At 41.6% G+C, this 23,794-nt stretch overlaps 1 protein-coding gene and 1 non-coding gene across 4 annotated transcripts in view; one reads left to right on the forward strand and one right to left on the reverse strand.

Annotated features, from left to right (window-relative positions):
* Positions 1 to 23,794, forward strand: part of NUP98 (nucleoporin 98 and 96 precursor) — a 126,869-nt gene that overhangs the window by 9,785 nt on the left and 93,290 nt on the right. For all 3 annotated transcript variants that reach the window (XM_008019963.3, XM_008019966.3, XM_008019965.3), the window contains exons 2-8: positions 6,016 to 6,119; positions 8,314 to 8,415; positions 8,522 to 8,698; positions 11,230 to 11,369; positions 13,510 to 13,617; positions 15,315 to 15,495; positions 18,496 to 18,659. In XM_008019963.3, the coding sequence (XP_008018154.3) occupies positions 6,044 to 6,119; positions 8,314 to 8,415; positions 8,522 to 8,698; positions 11,230 to 11,369; positions 13,510 to 13,617; positions 15,315 to 15,495; positions 18,496 to 18,659 (948 nt within the window). In that variant the 5' untranslated portion in view covers positions 6,016 to 6,043. The remainder of the gene's footprint in view (positions 1 to 6,015; positions 6,120 to 8,313; positions 8,416 to 8,521; positions 8,699 to 11,229; positions 11,370 to 13,509; positions 13,618 to 15,314; positions 15,496 to 18,495; positions 18,660 to 23,794) is intronic.
* LOC119626698 (U7 small nuclear RNA) lies at positions 6,732 to 6,790 on the reverse strand. The gene has a single exon (XR_005242840.1). It is a non-coding gene; the product is annotated as a U7 small nuclear RNA (small nuclear RNA).

The raw sequence follows: 23,794 nt of genomic DNA on the forward strand, positions 1-23,794 counted from the left end.
CTCTAAAATGATTAGGGTTATGTTAAGGGAATGGAAAAAATGCTGCTCAGTGCTGTTAGGAAGGAGCTATGTAAGATATTATGGACTATTTAAAATTAATTTACACCCAGTGAGCAAAGTCAAGATGTTTTTTTTAACCCAGAGCAGCAAACAGGTAAAACACTCAGGTGGCAGGTATAATAACAAATATATTGCATAACTAAAAGCAGCTGAGTGATACTAATTTACGTAATCAGTGTTGGAAAGGAGGAGGGGAAGTAAAGTGTTTTATTTTTTTTGAGATGGAGTCTGACTCTGTCGCCAGGCTGAAGTGCAGTGGGCCAATCTCGGCTCACTGCAACCTCTGCCTCCTGGATTCAAGTGATTCTCCTGCCTCAGCCTCCCAAGTAGCTGGGACTAGAGGCACGCACCACCATGCCCAGTTAATTTTTGTATTTTCGGTAGAGACGGGGTTTGGCCAGCATGGTCTCAATCTCTTGACCTCGTGATCTGCCCGCCTGAGCCTCCCAGAGTGCTAGGATCACAGACATGAGCCACTGCGCCTGGCCTTTGAAGTGTTTTTATAGTAATAAAGAGTTTAAGGGTGTGCGACAGTCTTGTGAAAGCAGGTGAGGCTTGAGCAACAATTTTTAGGAAGAAAAGGAGATGATTTTTAGAGAGGGTATGGTGTTCTTTTTTTGTTTGAGACAGAGTGTTGCTCTGTTATCCAGGCTGGAATGTAGTGGCGTGATCTTGACTCACTGCAGTTTCCGCCTCCTGGGTTCAAGCCACTCTTGCCTCAGTCTCCCGAGTAGCTGGGATTACAGGCATGCGCCACCGCTTCTGGCTAATTTTTGTATTTTTAGTAGAGACGGGGTTTCTCCATATTGGCCAGGCTGGTCTCGAGCCCCTGACCTCAGGTGATCCATCCACCTCGGCCTCCCAAAGTGCTGGGATTACAGACGTGAGCCACCGTGCCCAGCCTTATAGAGGATATGATGTTCTAACCAAGGGAATGGCTTGATCAAAGATCTATCCTAGGGAGGATACCGTAAAACAGAAGGTTCCAGATAGTTTTGTTGGGATATGTTAGGTTACATTAGGCTAATTAATCTCTTCTTCCTGGAATTCCACCCAGCCTCCTTTCCCAGCCCTCTTGTCTAGGGCAAAAATTTTCATTCAGTTTGACTGTGTGTGATAATCCCTGCCTCTTGATATTTTCATGAAGATTAGATGAGAGGACGTATGAAAAAATGCTTTGTCAAGTGGGAAGTATTATACTAATCCATTCATCTAACACATATTTATTGTTTTTGCTCTTTGCTGGCTTTGATACAAAGGAGCTTAATGAAGTGGAGAGGAAAAACTACTTATCATTTGTGTCTGGAGTTAGCAGCAAATTGGAAATGTCTTGGGAAGCGTGCATATATGCGTCTTTCAGGTAGTCTTAAAGTTGACAGTTGCCTGGAGTTGTTTGTTTTGTTTTGACCACATTTCAGGATATCCACCACTTTTCTGGGTAGAAAACTGAGAGTTACAGATCTCAGAGTTACAGAGATCATAAAAGTTAGATGTGTAAAGCAGTGTATCAGTTTATAGAACTTCACTTTGGACAGTGTCAGAATATTTGTCCATTGATTGGACTACTGATGTGTATTATAAGTCATACTTCTTGTATCTGAGAATCTGAATTAGGAGATTTTTGAGCATAGAGAGCAGAGTAAAATTAAGGGTAAAGTTAAAGTTCTCTTTTCTATGTAACACAATTTCATTTTTCTTTTTTCTTTTTAAATATACCAAAAAGAAAAACCTGCAACAGGTATAAGTCCCTTCATAAAGAAAAAAAGGAGAAAAGTTAATCTTTGTTGTAAATTTCATCTTTGCCATGGGTATACCTTATACATTATCCTTACTCCATGAAAGAGATTATTTCTGGTGACTAGAACTCACATATTTGCCAGAGAAGTGTCTTTCCCTGATAGTGCTGGATCTGTGGTGCCAAATGTTGGTTTTGTAGGTTCCTCGTTTATAGTGAATGCAAGGTCATTTCCCTTTAATTAGCAGTGTTGTTTCTCTAGGAGCTGTAGGCTCTAGATTCTAGAAGCATCGGCCACGCTGGGGTCAACAATAGCTTTGTCTTGGGCAAATAGATTCTTGTGCCTTAATTTCATCCTTGTAAAATAGAGATAAAAATACCTACATCATTAGATTTTTGGGAAGTTTACATGAGATAATTCATAAACAGCATTTAGAACAGTGCCTGGGACATTGTAAGAACTCAAATGTTATCTTGTATTTCTTCCTGGGGGAGGTTTCAGCTTGGGCCAGTTTAACATATTTGAAAGGATAAAGGCTTAAGTGTGATATGCCTTTAAACTTTAATGGGTTTATTTCTGTCTCTAGGATTACTTTTTTTTTTGAATGGATTTTACTACATTTTTGGAGTAAAATCTAAATGGAGTGGAAAATATTTAATGCAAGTATCTGTATTATCTAGTTCTTCTGTTATTTGTTTGTTGAGACAGAGTCTCACTGTGTTGCCTAGACTGTACTGCAGTGGCGTGATCTCAACTAACGCAACTTCCACTTCCTGAGTTCAAGCGATTCTCCTGCCTCAGCCACCCGAGTAGCTGGGATTACAGGTGTGCACCACTGCTATCAGCTGAGTTGTGTATTTTTAGTAGAGATGGGGTTTTGCCATGTTGGCCAAGCTGGTCTCAAACTCTTGGCCTCAAGTGATCTGCCCACCTTGGCCTCCCAAAGCGCTGGAATTACAGGCGTGAGCCACTGCATCCAGCCTTGTTGTTAATAGAGGAAGTAAAATGCTACATGTTATTTCTCTGATTGTGTCAGTAGTCACAAACTGAAAACCCGGGAGCCAGGCAGTTGATGTAAATGAGTGATATTGGGTGGGTATTGTGGCACTTTGGAGAGTGCATGCTCTCACAGAAGAGAGGTAAATAGAGGGAATTGCTACTAAGCTCCAGCCTGTCATTGACATGAAGTGATTATAGTCATAGTTTGGTTAATTATCAGGTTTTTCATGAGAAGCCAAAAATCCGTCATTTTTTGCCATAACCTTATTTTATTTTTTTATTTTATTCATTTGTATTTTTTGAGACGGAGGCTCACTCTGTTGCCCAGGCTGGAGTGCAGTGGCATGGTCTCAGCTCATTGCAAGCTCTACCTCCAGGGTTCAAGCAATTCTCCTGTCTCAGCCTCCTGAGTAGCTGGGACTATAGGTGCTACCACCACGCCCGACTAGTTTTTGTATTTTCAGTAGACAGGGTTTCACCATGTTGGCCAGGCTGGTCTCAAACTCCTGGCCTCAGGTGACCCGCCTGCCCCTGCCTCCCAGAGTGTTGGAATTACAGGCATGAGCCACTGCACCCGGCCAAGGGTGTGCTTTAGAGTAACTTGAACTTTTTCTGAATGCAAATGTCTATACCCCAGCTCTAGACATTTTGGTTCAGTATTTCTAGAATGGAGCCTGGCAATTTGTATTTTTGTTTGTTTGCTTGCTTGCTGGAGTGCAGTGGCACCATTCGTAGCTTGCTGCAGGCCTGAACTCCTGGGCTAAAGTGATTCTCTAGCTTCAGCCTCACTAGTAGCTGGTGGTGCATACAGGTGTGCACCACCATGCCTCGTTTGCATTTTATTTTATTTTTTTAATAGAGACGTGTTGTCCAAGCTGGTCTGTTGTCCAAGCTGGTCTGGCTTTAAACAGATCTTCCTGCCTCAACTTCCCAAAGCACTGGGATCTACAGATGTGAGCCACTGTAACCGGCCAGAGTTTGTATTTTGGAAAGCTTGCCGCCTAATTCTGATGTGGCCCTCTAGAACCACTGGTTTTAGTGAGCTTTGTTTAATCAAAGGAGTTACTCACTTTTTGGATATTGAGATAAATATTTAATTTTTTTTCCTAGGGTATTTTAGGAGAGATAATATTTCTGTAAAGCATCATTTATTTAAGGAACAGCCTTATCTTTTTCAGTGTTGCGCAAAATGTTTGGGTATTAGAGCGACTAGAAGTGTTAGTGGGACACTAGAATTTGGAGAAGACATCAAAATGTAATATTTAATTCTATTATATGAACACGGCGTGAGTTTCCTAGAAGAAAAGATACTCTGCATACATTGTGTGGCTATAATAGAAAAATCATCATACCTGTCACAAAATCCAGATAAGCATGATTGGCTGTTTTCGGAGTTTTTATACTGAAAGTAGTTTACTTATTAACCTATTGTCTACTGGCAGATAAGAGGTAGCAGGCATCGAAATTTAAGGAAAATTTGTGGAGGGGGGAAGCTCTTTTGAGTAAACTATACAGCTGTTTTTATTCAGATGGGGGGTAACCAAACTTTTCTTTGTAGTTGTTCTTGGAACAGTTTGGTCCAGTTCGTTAAATAACCAGGTGCATAGTTTGGATACAGGAGTGAAATAATTTATATGAGGTGAGGGTTTTTGTTTTTGTTTTTGAGACAGAGTTTCACTCTTGTCACCCATGCTGGAGTACAGTGGTGCAATCTCAGCTCACTGCAACCTCTGCCTTCCAGGTTCAAGCAGTTCTCCTGCCTCAGCCTCCCAAGTAGCTGGGATTACAGGCATGCACCACCACACCTGGCTAATTTTTGTACTATTAGTAGAGACCGGCTTTCACTGTGTTGACCAGGCTGGTCTCGAACTCCTGAGCTCAGGTGATCCACCCGCCTTGGCCTCCCAAAGTGCTGGGATTACAGGTGTGAGCCACTGCTCCTGGCCAAGGTAAGGGTTTTTTTGTTTGTTTTTGAGACAGGGTCTCACCCTATCACCTTTGCTGGAGGGAAGTGGCAGGATCATGGCTCACGGCAACCTCCATCTCCTGGGCTCAAGCAATCCTCCCACCTCAGCCAACCAAGTAATTGGGACTGCAGTCCTCTGTCACCACACCAGTCCAACTTTGATTTTTTGTAGAGACAGGGCTTCACCATGTTGCCCAGGCTAGTCTCGAATTCCTGGGCTCAAGCAATCAGCCAGCTTCAGCCCCTCGAGCTGCCGGGATTAGAGGTTGAGCCACTGTGCCTGGCCAGAGGTGAGGGATTTTCATCAAAGGTTTTCTGTAATCTTAGAAGTAGAAGAGAGATAAGTAGGGGACCATAGAGAATAGTCTTAAAATGTAATCTCAAAGAGAATATCAGGGCACCAGAATCTCTGGGATTTAGAGATGGAAGGCAGGGCATGCATAATTTGAAAAACATTTACTATTATCATGTTTTATATCCCTCGAAGATAGGGGAAAAATAAACTTTGTAATGCAAACTATGGAAAAGAAAGTCTTGTCCGGGTGCGGTGGCTCATGCCTGTAATCCCAGCACTTTGGGAGGCCCAGGTTGGTGGACCACTTGAGATGAGGAGTTTAAGACCAGCCTGGCCAACATGGTGAAACCCTGTCTCTACTAAAAATACAAATAATTAGACACATGCCTGTAATCCCAGTTACTCAGACTGAGGCTGGAGAATAACTTGAACCCAGGAGGAGGAGGTTGCAGTGAGCCACTGCATACCATTCCATTTTAAAAAAAAAAAAAAAAAAAAAGAAAACCTGACAAAAATGTTAACTTTTTAGGTGGTTGGGGTAACAGAGTATGGTTATAATTTTTGATGGGTATGATTCATAACCTCCTAGGTGGATCATATAAACATCTTGCCTTGTACATCTGAAATACGTACTGATTAAAAAGGGGACTTAGGTAAAAAAAAAAAAAAAAAAAAAAAAAAAAAAAAAAGATTGAAAACATTATTTTAAATGGATGGTTAATGTTGGGATCTGAAGTTTTACCTCAAATTATGAGGTTTAATCTTACTGTTCGGCTCAGGAACGTTGTAGATTAAGGATCATTTTACAAGGTTTATTTTATCATACAGTTTGAGGATATTGAATGAGAGTATATACGATAGTTTGAATAGGCCTAAGTTTGTGGAATGATAGATTTTCTAAAACAATTACATTCCATTTTGTGGTCTTTAAGAGAGTGATAATGTTTTCTTTTTCCCAGCTTTCTGAAACAAAGACTCGTTTTGAAGATGTTTAACAAATCATTTGGAACACCCTTTGGGGGTGGCACAGGTGGCTTTGGTACAACTTCAACATTTGGACAGAGTAAGTTTTTAAAAAGGATAAAAGGGGGAAACCTTAATTACTCTCTTCTTACTAAGAACAAATCCACTCTGATAAGCTTTAGGTGGGAATTTTATTTATACTTTCATATTTATAGCAAAGTCATCTTGAAAAAATAACTAGGATAAGATCTCTTTAACAGTGTTTAAGAAAGTAGAAATAAATTCTAAGTTTTCATGGCCTTCTTCTGATCATCAGTAGAAGATACTTAAAATATTTGCATTATTTTGTTTAACAGAAAGTTATAATTTGTTACTGATTTTCAGACCAGAAAATAATTCTTTTAATGTTGAAGTCTAAAATGCAGTTATGAAATAACTGCCCTGGAATTTACCCTGTGAACATGATGTGACATTCAAGTGTCACAGAAATTTTAAAATGTGGAAGTGTCTAATCCCCATCAACCCTCCTGAGATCTAACTCCCTTCCTACCCAGTATTGTATATGACTAATGTCTTACACAATATCGTGTATGACTAATTGCCTGTAGCAATCCTTATTTACATTTAAACTTTTTTTTGGAGATGTTTTGTTGTGTGTGTGTGTTTTTTTTTTTTTTTTTACCAGAAAGCCCCCCCCAAAAAAAATTTTTTTTTTTTCCCAGTAAAAACCGGGAACCCTGCTAGACAAATTCTAAAAGAACTGTGACACTTTGTTAAAAATGTTTATACTCATCCAAGGCTGGAAAGAATGGTATAATGAACTCTTGTGTACTTATATCCCAACTTTAATAATGAGCATTTTCCCAGTCTTGTTTTTATCTCATTCTTTCCAGGGGGAGGAGAGCATCTTAACAGAATATTTTAAATCCCAGAAACTTTCTGTAATTGATGAAATTTATTTATTTATTTTTTGAGATAGGATCCTGCACTTTCACTGAGGCTGGAGTGCATTGGCAGTATCATGGTTCACTACAGCCTCAACCTCCCAGACCCAAGCAATCCTCATACCTCAGCCTCCTAAGTAGCTGGGACCACAGTTGCACACCACCATGCCTGGCTCATTTTTCTCAGCTTGCTGTAACCTCCACCTCCTGGGTTCAAGCAGTTCTCCTGCTTAAGCCTGCTAAAGCGAGGGGATTACAAGCATAAGCCATGGCACTGGGCTAAGGATTGTTTAAGAAGCATAACTAACAAGCCTCTATCTTACCTAATAAAATTAATAATAGAGGAAGTTGTTTTTTTTTTTTGTTTTTTTTTTTAATTGAGGTGGAGTCTCACTCGGTAATCCAGGATGGAGTGCAGTGGCGCGATCTTGGCTCACTGCAACTTCTGCCTCCTGGGTTCAAGCAGTTCTCCTGCCTCAGCCTCGCGAGTAGCTGGGACTATAGGCACCCACCACCAGGCCCGGCTAATTTTTGTGTGTGTGTGTATTTTAAGTAGAGACGGGGTTTCACCGTGTTAACCAGCATGGTCTCGATCTCCTGACCTCATGATCCGCTCACCTCGGCCTCCCAAAGTACTGGGATTACAGGCGTGAGCCACTGTGCCTGGCAAGGAAGTTTTCTTAAGTGGCTCCTGACCTCGTTTTTAGAGAACTCTAGATCCATGTCTGTGGTTTTTAACTAAAAGTGCCCGTCACAGTCACCTTTGGAAGTTTTATTCAAAATACATATCTCATCAAAAATTATAGAATTAGAATTTCTAGAGTTGAAACCTGGACGTGTGTATTTTGAAAAAGCTTCCCAGGTTGTTCTGATGTGTTCCCCTGATGAAAGACCATTTATCTCAGTGACTATGGAGTGTCACTAATTTTTTTGAGTTTTTAGTAGAGGCGGGATTTCACCATGTTGGTCAGGCTGGTCTTGAACTCCTGACCTCAAATGATTTCGTCTGCCTTGGCCTCCCAGAATGCTGAGATTACAGGTGTGAGCCACTGCGCCCGGCCAGCACTTTTCTTTTTATTTTTTTAACCTATGAACATCTGTAACTTTTATTGAAAAGTCACTCTTTTTGACTTCAAATTTTCATACTTACCCTGGGGACAATGAATAAAATGTCGGTGGCTTGGTTTTTACTCTGTAATTCATACTCTGATGGGAGTTTGAAAAAATGTTTTCAATTAGACTAGTAGTTCAAATTCAGAAGTTTAAGAAATATTAAAACGCCTTTTCATTTGGTCATCTTATGCAGATTTTATTCTAAATTCTAATTTAATCTGGATTTTGCTTTTGCAGATACTGGCTTTGGCACTACTAGTGGAGGGGCATTTGGAACATCTGCATTTGGTTCTAGCAACAATACTGGAGGCCTGTTTGGAAATTCACAGACTAAACCAGGTAGGGTCTTCATTTGTGATATAACTGGTTTGTCTGTAGCTGGTATAGGCATTGACTTAGCGGCTCTGATCTACTTAACTTTTTCCCTCCTTCTCCATCTCCTCAGGAGGATTATTTGGAACCAGTTCATTTAGCCAGCCAGCTACCTCCACAAGCACTGGCTTTGGGTTTGGTACATCAACAGGAACAGCAAATACCTTGTTTGGAACTGCAAGCACAGGGACCAGTCTTTTCTCATCCCAAAACAATGCCTTTGCACAAAATAAACCAACTGGCTTTGGGAGTAAGTAGGATATTGCTGGAGCTCTGCATCTAATAATTTGGTTTGCTTATTGAATGTGTTGTCTTTTCTCCTTTTTTCTATGTTCATCTACCCTCTTTTCCCGCGAATTGGCAAAAATATGGGAAGAGGAAAACTTCAGTATGTACTGAAAAGGTTAATAGGCTGAAAAGGAAGACAGCATGTACATCTCTATAAGGATGGAAATTTGAAGTACTGTTACTTAAGGGATATGCAGAGGAAGAGCTTCCTGATGTAGAATGGCCAGAGAAAGGGTGAAAAGCCAGGTCAGAATAGTGTAGTTCATGTTAAGATGGGAGAATTTCAAGGAGGAATATGTTATAGTCAGCCATATTGTGCTGCAGAGGCACCTTCTTGTCTCTGTTTTATATTTGGCATGAAGAGACTAGAGCAGGAATGACATATTGGACATGACATGGTTACTCCTCCATTCTTTGTCCATGCGGATGTTTTTATTTGATGGCTTTTTTCACTTTAAGTCCAAACATGTCTTGGGGATACTTCTCCACACAGCGCTATACTTTGAGGCAACCACTGCTAGTTCATCAGGTATGCCTGATCAAATGATGCCATTCCTGGCACAAGAGTATAGAAGAATGAATAGTTAGCCAGCCATCAGTATTTTCCAGAGGGAAAGTTGTTTGTGTAACATTGAAATATTTAACCATGACAATATATAATACAGTCTAAAGTAGTAATTCAAAAGAAATGTGCCTATTTGCTTTAAACTATATATTAAGACATGTTTTAGAAAGAAGTAGTAACAGTTTGCCAGTGAAAAATCGTAGTACTCTTTAACGTGGTAATTAGGATGTTACTAATTCTAAATATTGGCAATACATTTCTATAGCTTAGTAAATTGGCACCATATATATAACCTCTTTTTTTTTGAGATGGAGTCTCGATCTGTTACCCAGACTGGAGTGCAGTGGCGTGATCTCTGCTCACCACTGCAACCTTTGCCTCCCCGGTTCAAGCAAGTCTCCTGCCTCAGCTTCCCGAGTAGTTGGGACTTACAGGCACCCGCTGTCATGCCTAGCTAATTTTTATATTTTTAGTAGAGATGGGGTTTCACCATATTGACCAGGGTGGTCTCAAACTCCTGACCCTCGTGTTCCATCCGCCTTGGCCTCCCAAAGTGCTGGGATTACAGGCGTGAGCCACCGCACCTGGCATAACTTCTTTAGAAGTAGTGTCTCTGATACTTTCAGCAGTATATTCCTTAGCAACAATTAAATTCATTTATGTGTAATTTTTTTTTTAAACTCAGCTTTTTGGAAACGTAAAGTAATCCAAGGATTTGCTATTTCTTTATTAGTTTCTGTAAAGTAATTGACAGTGACTGCTAAGTTTTCTGAAATTTTAGGGGATGAAATTTTCCATTAACCTATATTTGATTTCTCTAATAGGACCACTTGTATATTCTAAAGTTTTCGGTTATGTGTAGGTATATGTCATAATGTATGTAAATAAAATGTACTGTGACCACTCTTGAAGTCTGTGACAAGATGTTTTCAGAAAGACAAGTTCATTCAGCATCTAGTTAAACGAGAAAAGGAGAAATGAGATAAAATTTATGATGAAACAAGGTATTTCTTTTAAGTTGTCTTCCAAGTGTGACCTTAGGTCTTTATGGACACTTACATGACCAAAGGATTCAGACTTTGTTTCACTTGAAAGTTGTGAGCTTGGAAGTATGTATTTTTCTGTATGAAATTTCTGTTTGGGCCGGGCGCGGTAGCTCATGCCTGTAATCCCAGCACTTTGGGAGGCAAAGGTGGGTGGATCACGAGGTCAGGAAATCAAGACCATCCTGGCTAACAACAGTGAAACCTTGTCTCTACTGAAAAAAAGAAAAAATACAAAAAATCAGCTGGGTGTGGTGGCGGCCAACCAGTAGTAGTCCCAGCTACTCAGGTGGCTGAGGCAGGAGAATGGCGTCAACCCGGGAGGTGGAGGTTGCAGTGAGCTGAGATCGTGCCACTGCACTCCAGCCTGGGCTACACAGCAAGACTCGGTCTCCCAAAAAAAAAAAAGGAAAAAAAAAAAATTTCTATTTGAATATATTTGCTTGGGAGACTTGAAAGGTAAAAAATTTCAGGATGTGAGACCAGGCGCAGTGACTCACACCTGTAATCCCAGCACTTTAGGAGGCCGAGGTGGGAGGATTGTTTGAGCCCAGCAATTTGAGACTAGCCTGAGCAGCATGGCAAGAGGCAGTCTCTACAAAAATTTTTTTAAAAAAATTAGCTGAGTGTGGCGGCGCATGCCTGTGGTCCCGGCTACTTGGGAGACTGAGGCAGGAGTATTGCTTGAGCCTGTGAGGTCAAGGCTGCAGTGAGCTGTGATTGCACCACTGCACACCATCCTAGGAGACAGAGCAAGACCCTGTCTTAAAAAAAAAAAAAAGAAGGTGAAAAAGTACTGTGGCGCTAGTGCCATAGCCCAATTCCAAGGCATCTTATAGATTCTTAAATTTCTTACTGTTATCATCTCATTTTTCTTATTTTTAGATTTTGGAACCAGTACTAGCAGTGGAGGACTCTTTGGAACCACAAATACCACCTCTAATCCTTTTGGCAGCACATCTGGCTCCCTCTTTGGGCCAAGTAGTTTTACAGCTGCTCCTACTGGGACTACTATTAAATTTAACGTACGTATTTTCTTCCAATCTTTGTGGAATGTTTTTTCCCGCATGTATATTTCTTTGCAGGATGAATAGTAAAATTGTTTCTCATCCAGCTTAGCTTGACACTTCCTGAACAATGTGTTAAAAACAAGTTGTATAGTAGACAGGGAAACTTGTGAAATGCAAATCTAGATTATGATGTATATTTGAATTAGGCTCATCCCAATTAAATGTGTATTCATAAAATTTTATAATAAGCTGGTATAAGGTAGAATTTGAATTTACTGTGTTAAAAATTTGCTTCTGAATGGTCAGCTGTTGGTTTGGTTTGGTTTAGTTTAGTTTGTTTTGTTTTGTTTTAAGACGGAGTTTCACTCTTGTTGCCCAGGCTGGAGGGCGGTGGTGTGATCTCAGCTCACTGCAGCCTCCACCTCTTGGGTTCAAGTGATTCTCCTGCCTCTGCCTCCCGAGTAGCTGGGATTATAGGAGTCCACCTCCACACCTAGCTAATTTTTTTGTAGTTTTAGGAGAGATGGCATTTCACTGTGGTGGCCAGGCTGGTCTTGAACTCCTGACCTTGGGTGATCTGCCCACCTCTGCCTCCCAAAGTGTTGGGATTACAGGCATGAGCCACCATGCCCGGCCTGGTCAACTATTCTTTATAGAAATAAAGAATAGGGGGCAAATAAGAGTAACTCATCAACATTCTGTACCAGATTAAAAATACAGGTTTTGTTGATGAAATGGCTAAATGGGGCCATAAAGTTTTTGTGTGTGTGTGTGTTTTTTTTTGAGAGGGGTTGAGTGGAGGGCTAGAGCGGAAGATTTTGTTTACAGGAACATATGGAATACCACTTGATGTAAATATTTGGGGGATTCTTAGGGTACGCTGGAAGTGCAGTTAGCCTATGGAAATCTTTGGCAGAAATAAAACTTGTTGAAATATACTCCAGAAAATGAAGAATTTCTCAGATAAATTGGTTAATTCATAGTACTAAATTTACAACCCCGAATTTAAAGTTAAAATATAAACGATAGTGAAAAATACTGTGTGATGCCTTTTGTAAAGCACAATAGTTGAGAAAACTGGCAGTACAAGCAGGAATCATTAGTTTTACTTATTGTGCCTTTTTCCTTGTAAGGTTATCGGGGAAAAACAGGTTTCCATATTTCTTTTTTTTTTTTTTTCTGAAGACAGTCAGACTGGAGTGCAGCGGTGCAATCTTGGCTCACTGCAACCTCCACCTCTTGGGTTCAAGTGATTCTCCTGCCTCAGCCTCCCAAGTAGCTGGGATTACAGTCACCCACCCAAGCTAATTTTTGTATTTTTAGTAGAGATAGGGTTTCACCATGTTGGCCAGGCTGGTCTTGAACTCCTGACCTCAAGCGATCCACTCACCTCGGCCTCCCAAAGTACTGGGACTACAGGCGTGAGCCACTGCGCCTGGTCGGTTTCCATATTTTTGTTGTTGTTGTTGTTGTTGCTGCTGTTTTTTGAGATGGAGTCTCACTCTTGCCCAGGCCAGAGTGCAGTGGCGCAATCTTGACCCACTGCAACCTCCACTTCCCGAATTCAAGCAATTCTCCTGCCTCAGCCTCCTGAGTAGCTGGGACTACAGGTGCGTGCCACCATGCCTGGCTAATTTATTGTTTTTTTTTTTTTTATTTTTTAGTAGAGATGGAGTTTCACCATATTGGCCAGGCTGGTCTCAAACTCCTGACCCTGTGATCCACCCGCCTCGGTCTCCCTGAGTGCTGGGATTACAGGCGTGAGCCACCATGCCCGGCCCTCTGTATTTTTTTAATGCAACATTACAGGGCAGAATAGCAAGGAGAACATAGATATAGAGGTTTAAATGTATATATTGGGTAAAACTTTCCTTGTGCATAGTATTGCATGTATTTTAGCATGTAATTGGATGGCTTGGGTTATGGGATTAATCCTTGGGTTTGTGATTACTTTGTTACTAAGATTGATTTATTCAGATAATCTTGATGTGGGGAGAGATCAGAAATGCAGTATATTTAATCAAGCACCCTTGAAACCATCTCAGTATAAAAGACCTGGGAGGACTAGTTTTAGAGTTCAGTGGTTGAGAAATTGTGTCTGAGAGAGTAGCAATATAAAACTCGGACCTACAAATTCGCCTTTATTTCTTTGCAGCCTCCAACTGGTACAGATACTATGGTCAAAGCTGGAGTTAGCACTAACATAAGTACCAAGCACCAGTGTATTACTGCTATGAAAGAATATGAAAGCAAGTCACTAGAGGTCAGTAAAATACAATACAGAATGTCAGTCTAACCTTTTTGATTCTATTGGAATGTAGCTTTTAAAAATGGTTTTGATTATCTTTAGGATAGAGGGGTTCAGTTTGGGTTTATGTAAAAAATTAACCAAATTATTTTTAAAAATCAAGTATTATTTCTAGATATCTACTTGTTGAGGCAGGGATAATATTCAGGGATATGTGAAGGTATAGCACCCCAATGGTCTTTTTTTTTTTTTTTTTTTTTTTTTTTTTTTTTTTGAGCTTTTTAGCTCAGGCTGGAATGCAGTGACACAATCACAGCTCATTGCAGTCTCAGCTTCCCAGGCTTCATGTCCTTAGCCTCTCAAATAGCTGGGACTGCTGGCATGTGCCCCACGCCCAGCTAATGTTTAAAAATATTTTTGTGGAGATGAGGTCTTACTATGTTGCTCAGGCTGGTCTCAAACTCCTGAGCTCAAGTGATCTTTCTTCCTCGGCCTCCCAGTGTGCTGGGATAACAGGCATGAGCCCCTGAGCCCAGTCTAATCGTCTGTTCTGATTGGATGTTGCTTCTGTTACACTGGGCAATGTGTATGCATGCATATGAAGGTGTTTTTAGTAAAATTATGCAAAGTCATACAGCTTAATAAAAGTTTTTCTTTCTTTTTTTTTTGAGCCAGTGTCCCCGTCACCCAGGCTGGAGTGCAGTGGCACATCTTGGCTCACTATGACCTCTGCCTCCCAGGTTCAAGCAATTCTTGCACCTCAGCCTCCCTGGTAGCTTGGATTACAGGTGTGGGCCACCACACCCAGCTAAATTTTTTTTTTTTTTGAGATGGAGTCTTGCTCTGTTGCCTAGGCTGGAGTGCAGTGGCATGATCTCAGCTCACTATAAACGCTGCCTCCCGGATTTAAGCAGTCTCCTGCCTCAGTCTCCGGAGTAGCTGGGATTGCAGCTGCACGCCACTATGCCCAGCTAATTTTTGATTTTTTGTAGAGACGGGATTTTGCTGTGTTGGCCAGGCTGTTCTTGAACCCTGGCTTTGTGATCCGTCCGCCTCGGCCTCCCAAAGTGCTGGGATTACAGGCATGAGCTGCAGTGCCCAGCCACATTATGTACTTTTTAATGGCTGTCTTTCAACATTGAGATACTCATCCATGTTGTTGCATGAAGTTAGTTTGTTCATTCTTATTGCTTATGTAGTAGGTTGTTGTACATTGTGATAGTCGTTCCCAATTGTAGTGATTGCTTCTTTCTGCATACCAAACTATGCTTGCTTTATTGGGCTGTGCCAGGAACATATTGACTTGAGACAAAATTGGTAAACTTTATTCTTTTTCTAAATTTTTTGCCCCACAGAATCTGCATCTTTTAATTCACTATAATTTTTATTTTATTTTTATATTTTAGGGCTAGGGAGAGTTAGGATTATTTTATGACATTTTACCGAAAGAGTGTATTGTTTGTAAAAGAAAACTGAGATTAAGATATGATTGACTCTTTGGCTTGTAGTTTTATGATAATTATGGTATGAATTTTAGTGTTTGTTGGAAATGTTTTTCTTTAATGATATAATGTCATTCCTTAGTTTTCTCTCTTTTAGTCATGGTTCCTATGTGAAAGTAGAACTTGAATACTAAATTCAAGTATTTAGCCTCCTAAATAATTATTTTTAGCTACATGTTAAGATTAGAAATATGTTTTCCCTCCCTTCAGGAACTTCGTTTAGAGGATTATCAGGCTAACAGGAAAGGCCCACAGAACCAGGTGGGAGCAGGTACCACAACTGGCTTGTTTGGGTCTTCTCCAGCCACTTCCAGTGCAACAGGACTCTTCAGTTCCTCCACCACTAATTCAGGCTTTGCATATGGTCAGAACAAAACTGCCTTTGGAACTAGTAAGCACTTGATAACATATTAGATTATATTGAGGAGAGACAGATAACTAAAACTAAAACATAATTGCCATTTTGGGTTAAGTGCTATGGAGAAAAATAATAATTCAGGGATACCATAGGAATAGGAAGGAATGCCTGGATATATGTGGGGAAAGGGAGAAAGACAGTTTAAGATGAAGATGACTAAGGAATGCTTCACATGAGAAGGTGATGTTTGAGCAGTGACGTATCTGAAGAAGATGAAAGAGCAAGTTGTACAGATTGCTGGGGGAAGAACATTCCAGCTAGTGGAAACTGAGTGTAAAAACTCTTGAGTTTTGGCCATTTGAAGAGAGGGCAAGGGAAAATACTGGGGGATATGGGGGCCATATTTTATACAACTTTGTAGACTAATATCAAGACTTGAGTTTTTACTTGATTTAGGAAATCCTGAGAGTTGTTTAGACAGAGAAGTCATGTGATTGTGAGTGAAGGATGATTCTGAAGTCTCCTATATTGAGAGTAGGTGGTAAGAAAGAGGAGAAACAAATTACTTAGAAAGCTATTACCAGCATGAGAGGTGTTAGTGGCTTGGGCAAGGATGGAAAAGAGGCCAAATGTGGTGGCTCATGCCTACAATCCTAGCACTTTGGGAGGCCAAGGCAGGTGGGTTGCTTGAGGTCAGGAGTTCAAGACTAGCCTGGCCAACATGGTAAAACCCTGCCTCTACTAAAAATATGAAAATTAGTTGGACGTGGTGGCAAGTGCCTGTAATCCCAGCTACTTGGGAGGCTGAGGCAGGAGAATCGCTTGAACCTGGGGGGCAGAGGTTGCAGTGATCTGAGATCACACCATAGCACTCTAGCCTGGGTGACAGAGCAAGACTCCGCCTCAAAATAATAAGGATGGAAAAGAAAGAAGATGAGGTTCTGGACCCAGTTTGATTATAGAACTGATGGGATTTGCTGATGGATTGGTTTAATGTGGGATATGAAAGAGGAGTTAAAGTTGATGACTAATTTACTTTACAAAAATACTACTTTTGCAAAAGTAATGCACATATATGATACAAAGTTCACAAAATATAGAAAACTAACCAGAGGTTATATACTTTGCTTCTGCACTTTCTCCATCCACCAGTTTGCCTCTGTATAGAAAAGCAAAAATTAGAGCTTTTCATAGCCTTCTGAAGAGATGTACATACACATACACACTCAAAAATACATATTTAAGTAATATTTGATCTACTTTTTCTTTTCTCTTTTTGAGACAGGGTCTTAGGTTCTTACTCCTGTTGCCCATGCTGGAGTGCAGTGGTGTGATCACAGCTCACTGCAGCCCTGACTTCCTGGGCTTAGGTGATTCTCCTACCTCAGCCACTCTATAGGCATGTGCTACCACCACACCCAGCTAATTTTATTTTATTTATTTTTTGAGTTGGAGTCTCACTGTTGCTCAAGCTGCGGTGCAGTGCAACCTCCAACTCCCAGGTTCAAGTGATTCTTCTGCCTCAGCCTCCTGAGGAGCTGGGGTTACAGGCGCCCACCACCATGCCTGGCTAATTTTTTATATTTTTAATAGAGTTGGGGTTTCACTATGTTGGCTAGGCTGGTCTCAAACCCCTGACATCAGGCGATTAACCAGCCTCGGCCTCCCAGGGTGCTGGGATTATAGGTGTGAGCCATGGTGCCAAGCCCTAATTTTTTTTTTTTTTCAGACGGAGTTTCGCTCTGTCGCCCAGGCTGGAGTGCAGTGGTGTGATCTCGGCTCACTGCATCCTCCACCTCACAGGTTCAAGCAGTTCTCTGCCTCAGCCTCTGAAGTAGCTGGGATTACAGACGCCCACCACCATGCCTGGCTGATTTTTTTGTATTTTTAGTACAGATGGGGTTTTATCATCTTGGCCAGGCTGATCGGAACTCCTGACCTCAGGTGATCGCCATCTCAGCCTCCCAGCTTGCTGGAGTTACAGGCGTGAGCCACCGTGCCTGCCAGCATTGGCTAATTTTTGTATTTTTAGTAGAGACGGGGTTTTGCCATGTTGGCCAGGCTGATCTCGAACTCCTGGCCTCAAGCAATCTGTCTGCTTCAGCCTCCCAAAGTACTGAGATTACCAGTGTGAACCACCATGTCCATCCAAATGTACTTTTCAATCTTGATATTCCATGATTTAGTTTAGTATGTGTTTTGTTTGTTTGTTTGTTTGTTTGTTTTCGAGACACAATCCCACCTTGTTGACCGGGCTAGAGTGCAGTGGAGCAATCATAGCTCACTGCAGCCTTGAACTCTTGGGCCCAAGTAATATTCCCACCGTTCTGCCTGGCTAATGTTTCTTAATTTTTTCTGTTTTTTGGTGGGAGTTGGAGGACACTGTCTAGCTCTGTCACCCAGGCTGTCGTGCAGTGGCTCCATCACAGCTCCCCACAGCCTCAAACTCCCAGGCTCAAGCCATACTCCCACCTCAGTCTCCCTAGTAGCTAAAACCACAGGCACAAGTCGTTATGCCTGACTAACTTTTACAATTTTTTTGTAGAGATGGGGTCCCATTGTGTTGCCTATGCTGTTCAGGAACTCCTGTCCTCAAGTGATCCTCCTACCTTGGCCTCCCAAAGTGTTATTACAGATGTGAGCCACTGTGCCTGGCCCATATTCATTATTGAATATTACATATCAGACTCTGGGCTGGATATATTCATGTAAAGAAGAGGCCTTTGTTCTCAGTAACTTAGACTAGTAAGTTTAAAATACACATGCTGACTTCTAGTGTATTATCTTGTAAAATAGAAGGAAGCTGTGGACTTACAAGGGAAGATCATTTAGCCTAGTTAGACTTCTTGGGGTCAGGGTGTTATTATAGAAGTTAAAGTTTAAATCTAGAGTTAGGTGAAGGATGGAAAATGAAAAGGTTATCAAGTAGTGAATGAAGGGTAGTAGATAACATAAGGACTTGAAATAACTGGATAATGGAAGGTTTTGTATTTTTGGGTGTTTACATTTTTTTTCTTTTCTTTTTCCTAAAAGGTACAACTGGATTTGGAACAAATCCAGGTGGTCTCTTTGGCCAACAGAATCAGCAGACTACCAGCCTCTTCAGCAAACCATTTGGCCAGGCCACAACCACCCAGAACACTGGCTTTTCCTTTGGTAATACCAGCACTCTAGGACAGCCAAGCACCAACACCATGGTAAGGAAACAGACCGTTATTTACCTCCAGGTCTTACTTGTAGAGTTAAGTAATCATGTCTAACTAGCAAATTCTACCTCTACTGCAGATCTTAAGAGTTGAGGGGCCGGGCGCGGTGGCTCAAGCCTGTAATCCCAGCACTTTGGGAGGCCGAGACGGGCGGATCACGAGGTCAGGAGATCGAGACCATCCTGGCTAACACGGTGAAACCTCGTTTCTACTAAAAAGTACAAAAAAACCTAGCCGGGCGAGGTGGTGGGCGTCTGTAGTCCCAGCTACTCTGGAGGCTGAGGCAGGAGAATGGCTTAAACCCGGGAGGCGGAGCTTGCAGTGAGCTGAGATCCGGCCACTGCACTCCAGCCTGGGCGACAGAGCCAGACTCTGTCTCAAAAAAAAAAAAAAAAAAAAAAAAAAAAGAGTTGAGGGTATTTAATGAAGGGAAGAGAACAAAGTCTTAGAATAATTAAGACCTAGATTCTAGCCTGGGCTCTACTCTTTACTTGTTGAGATGCTGTTGAGGTGGTCACTTATCCTTTCTGAAAGTATTTTTCTCATCACTAAGTAGGAACTACTTAGTGGGCTGGACTTGGCCCTCTTGAAGCTATGCCTTGGAAGATTGACTGTAGCCATTCTATAGGGGATAGGAGAAAATACTTATTACTGACTATATTTTGGAATATAGCCAACAACAGGAACTAAGGGAGCTTTCATCTAGTTCCCTTAGGGGGAATCGTACAAAGAAATTTTTTTTTTTTTTTTTTTTTTTTTAAAGGGAGACCTACACCTTAGAGCCATACTGTGTCCAAAGAGAAGGTCCTCATGGTCATTACTAGTTTATTTCTAGGGACCTTTTTTAGAGAAGTATGAAATTAAAGAATGAAGTGATATGTGAGTAATTGATCAGAACTTGGAATTTACCTCGTCTTAAAATTAGAGATACTTTTACTGATTAAAAAACAAGTATGGGCTGGGCACAGTAGCTTATGCCTGTAATCCCATCACTGCCGAGGTGGGCAGATCACTTGAGATCAGGAGTTCGAGACCAGCCTGGCCAACATGGTAAAACCCCGTTTCTGCTAAAAATACAAAACTTAGCCAGGCACAGTGGTTGTTGCCCGTAATCCTGACTACTTGGGAGGCTGAGGCACAAGAATAGCTTGAACCCAGGGGGAGGCAGAGGTTGCAGTGAGCTGGGATCGCTCTGTGGCACTCCAACCTGGGCAACAAAGCGAGACTTAATCTCAAGAAAAAAAAAATATGCTTGTACCCCCAGGTCTTCAAAATACTAGATGACTGATTTCAGTAACATATGAAAAAGATCAGCCGGGCATGCTGGCTCATGCCTGTCACCCCAGCACTTTGGGAGGCTGAGGTGGGGTGGATCATGAGGTCAGGAGTTCGAGACCAGCCTGGCCAACATGGTGAAACCCTATCTCTACCAAAAATACAAAAATTAGCTGGGCATGGTGGCAGGTACCTGTAATCGAAGCTACGCAGGAGGCTGAGGCAGGAGAATTGCTTAAACCCAGGAGGCAGAAGTTGCAGTTGAGCCGAGATTGTGCCACTGCACTCCAGCCTGGGCGACAGAGCGGGATTCCATCTCAAAACAAACACACAAACAAACAAACAAAAAAGGATCATAATCCATGACTAAGTGGGATTTATCCAAGGAAGATTGGTTCAGCATATCATCATTAATCATTGTAATACACTGTGGTAATATAATTTAAAAAACAACCACATGATCACCTCAGTAGATACAGATAAAACATTTGACACTTTTACATGATAAAAACACTGAAGGCCATTCTAACTGGTGTGAGATGGTATCTCATTGTGGTTTTGATTTGCATTTCTCTGATGGCCAGTGATGATGAGCATTTTTTCATGTGTCTGTTGGCTGTATGAATGTCTTCTTTTGAGAAATGTCTGTTCATATCCTTTGCCCACTTTTGGATGGGGTTGTTTGTTTTTTTCTTGTAAATTTGTTTGAGTTCTTTGTAGGTTCTGGATATTAGCCCTTTGTCAGATGAGTAGATTGCAAAAATTTTCTCCCATTCTGTAGGTTGCCTGCTCACTCTGATGGTAGTTTCTTTTGCTGTGCAGAAGCTCTTTAGTTTGATGAGATCCCATTTGTCAATTTTGGCTTTTGCTGCCGTTGCTTTTGGTGTTTTAGACATGAAGTTAGAATGGCGATCATTCAAAAGTCAGGAAACAACAGGTGCTGGAGAGGATGTGGAGAAATAGGAACACTTTTACACTGTTGGTGGGATTGTAAACTAGTTCAACCATTATGGAAAACAGTATGGCGATTCCTCAAGGATCTAGAACTAGATGTACCATATGACCCAGCCATCCCATTACTGGGTATATACCCAAAGGATTATAAATTATGCTGCTATAAGGACACATGCACACGTATGTTTATTGCAGCACTATTCACAATAGCAAAGACTTGGAATCAACCCAAATGTCCATCAGTGACAGATTGGATTAAGAAAATGTGGCACATATACACCATGGAATACTATGCAGCCATAAAAAAGGATGAGTTTGTGTCCTTTGTAGGGACATGGATGCAGCTGGAAACCATCATTCTTAGCAAACTATCACAAGAACAGAAAACCAAACACCGCATGTTCTCACTCGTAGGTGGGAACTGAACAATGAGATCACTTGGACTCGGGAAGGGAGACATCACACACCGGGGCCTATCATGGGGAGGGGGGAGGGGGGAGGGATTGCATTGGGAGTTATACCTGATGTAAATGACGAGTTGATGGGTGCAGCACACCAACATGGCACAAGTATACATATGTAGCAAACCTGCACGTTGTGCACATGTACCCTACAACTTGAAGTTTAATAATAATAAATAAATTAAAAAAAAAAAAAAAAAAAAACACTGAAGGAAGAACAAGAAGGAACCCAGAATAGCCAAAACAATTTTGAAAAACAACAAGTTGGAGGACCCTGAGGCTTCTCTCTCTCTCTTTTTTTTTTTTTTTTGAGCCGGAATTTTTCACTCTTATTGCCCAGGCTGGAGTGCAATGGCATAATCTCAGCTCACTGCAGCCTCTGCCTCCCGGGTTCAAGAAATTCTCCTTTCTCAGCCTCTCACATAGCTGGGATTGCAGGCGTGCGCCACCATACCCAGCTAATTTTGTATTTTTAGTAGAGCCGGGGCTTCACCATGTTGGTCAGGCTGGTCTCGAACTCCTGACCTCAAGTGATCCACCCGCTTCGGCCTCCCAAAGTGCTGGGATTACAGGCATGAACCACCATGCCTGGCCTTCATGTTTCTCAATTTTATTTATTTTTCTAAGACAGGCCTCGCTGCAGTTACCCAGGCTGGAGTGCAGTGGCGTGAACTCAGCTCACTTCATCCTCCGCCTCCTGGGCTAAGCGATCCTCCCACCTCACCTCCCAAGTAGCTGGGACTACAGGCAGGCACCACCATGTCCAGCTAATTTTTGTAGTTTTTGTAGAGATGGGTTTTCATTGAGTTATCCAGGCTGGTCTCGAGCTTCTGGCCTCAAACAATCTGCTCTCCTTGCACTCCCAAAGTGCTGAGATTACCTTTTAGCCAGGCCTTTTAGCACATGATTGTCGTCCCAGCTACTCAGGAGGCTGAGGTCGGGGAATCACTGAGGTCAGGTGTGAGCAGCTGTACCTGGCTTTACTTCTCAATTTTAAAACTTACTATAAAGCAATAGTAATTGTGTTACTGGCATAAGGAGAGACATAGACCAATTGAATAGAAGTGAGAGTCCAGAAATAAACCCTCACATTTGTAGACAATTGATTTTCAACAAGGATACCAAAACAATTCAGTGAAGAAGAATGGTCTTTTCAACATGTGATGCTGAGACAACTGATTATTCACATGCAAAATAATGAGGTTGGATTCTTTCTTCACAGCACTGAGTTAACTGCGAAAGTTAAAATTGATCAGTTTTTTGTTTTTTGTTTGAGACAGTCTTGCTCTGTTGCCTAGACTGGAGTGCAGTGGCACGATCTTGGCTCACTGCAACCTCTGCCTCCTGGGTTCAAGCGGTTCTCTTTCCTTGGTCTCCCAAGTAACTGGAATTACAGGTGCGCACCACCGTGCCTGGCTAATTTTTTTGTATTAAGTGGAGACGGGGTTTCACCTGTTGGCCAGGCTGGTCTCGAACACCTGACCTCAAGTGATTCGACTGCCTTGGCATCCCAAAGTGCTGGGATTACAGGTGTGAGCCACGATGCCTGGCCAAAAATTGATCAAATTCCTTTTCTTTTTTTTTTTAATTTATTTATTTATTTATTTATTTTTGAGACGGAGTCTCGCTCTGTCACCCAGGCTGGAGTGCAGTGGCTGGATCTCAGCTCACTGCAAGCTCTGCCTCCCGGGTTTACGCCATTCTCCTGCCTCAGCCTCCGGAGTAGCTGGGACTACAGTCGCCCGCCACCTCGCCCGGCTAATTTTTTGTATTTTTAGTAGAGACGGGGTTTCCCCGGGTTAGCCAGGATGGTCTCGATCTCCTGACCTCGTGATCCGCCCGTCTCGGCCTCCCAAAGTGCTGGGATTACAGGCTTGAGCCACTGCGCCCAGCCCAAATTGATCAAATTTCTAAATGCAAGAGCTAAAATTATAAAACTGTTAGAAGAAACCTAGTTAGACACTAATATCTTAGATACGACACCAAAAGCAAAAGCAGAAAAAGAAAAAATAGATAAATTGGGCTTTTTCAAAATTAAAACCTTTTAGCCAGGCCTTTTAGCACATGTTTGTCGTCCCAGCTACTCAGGAGGCTGAGGTCGGGGAATCACTGAGATCAGGAGTTAGAAGCTGCAGTGCACTATCATCGTGCTATGAATAGGCCACTGCACTCTAGCCTGAGTAACATAGTGATACCCTATCTCTAAAAAAAAAAAAAAAAAGGTGGCAGAAAAACATTTATGTATCAAGGGGATATCATCAAAATGAAGAGAAGACCTGTAAATGGAAGAAAATATTTGAAAATCATATATGTGATATAGGACTTGTATCCAGGATATATAAATAACTCTTATAATTCAGTAGTAAGACAATAACTTATTTAAAAAGGGCCCAGGATTTGAATTGACATTTCTCCAAAGAAGATACGTAAGTGGTG

This window comes from Chlorocebus sabaeus, chromosome 1 (genome assembly GCF_047675955.1).
Source record: "Chlorocebus sabaeus isolate Y175 chromosome 1, mChlSab1.0.hap1, whole genome shotgun sequence".
NCBI lineage: Eukaryota > Metazoa > Chordata > Mammalia > Primates > Cercopithecidae > Chlorocebus > Chlorocebus sabaeus.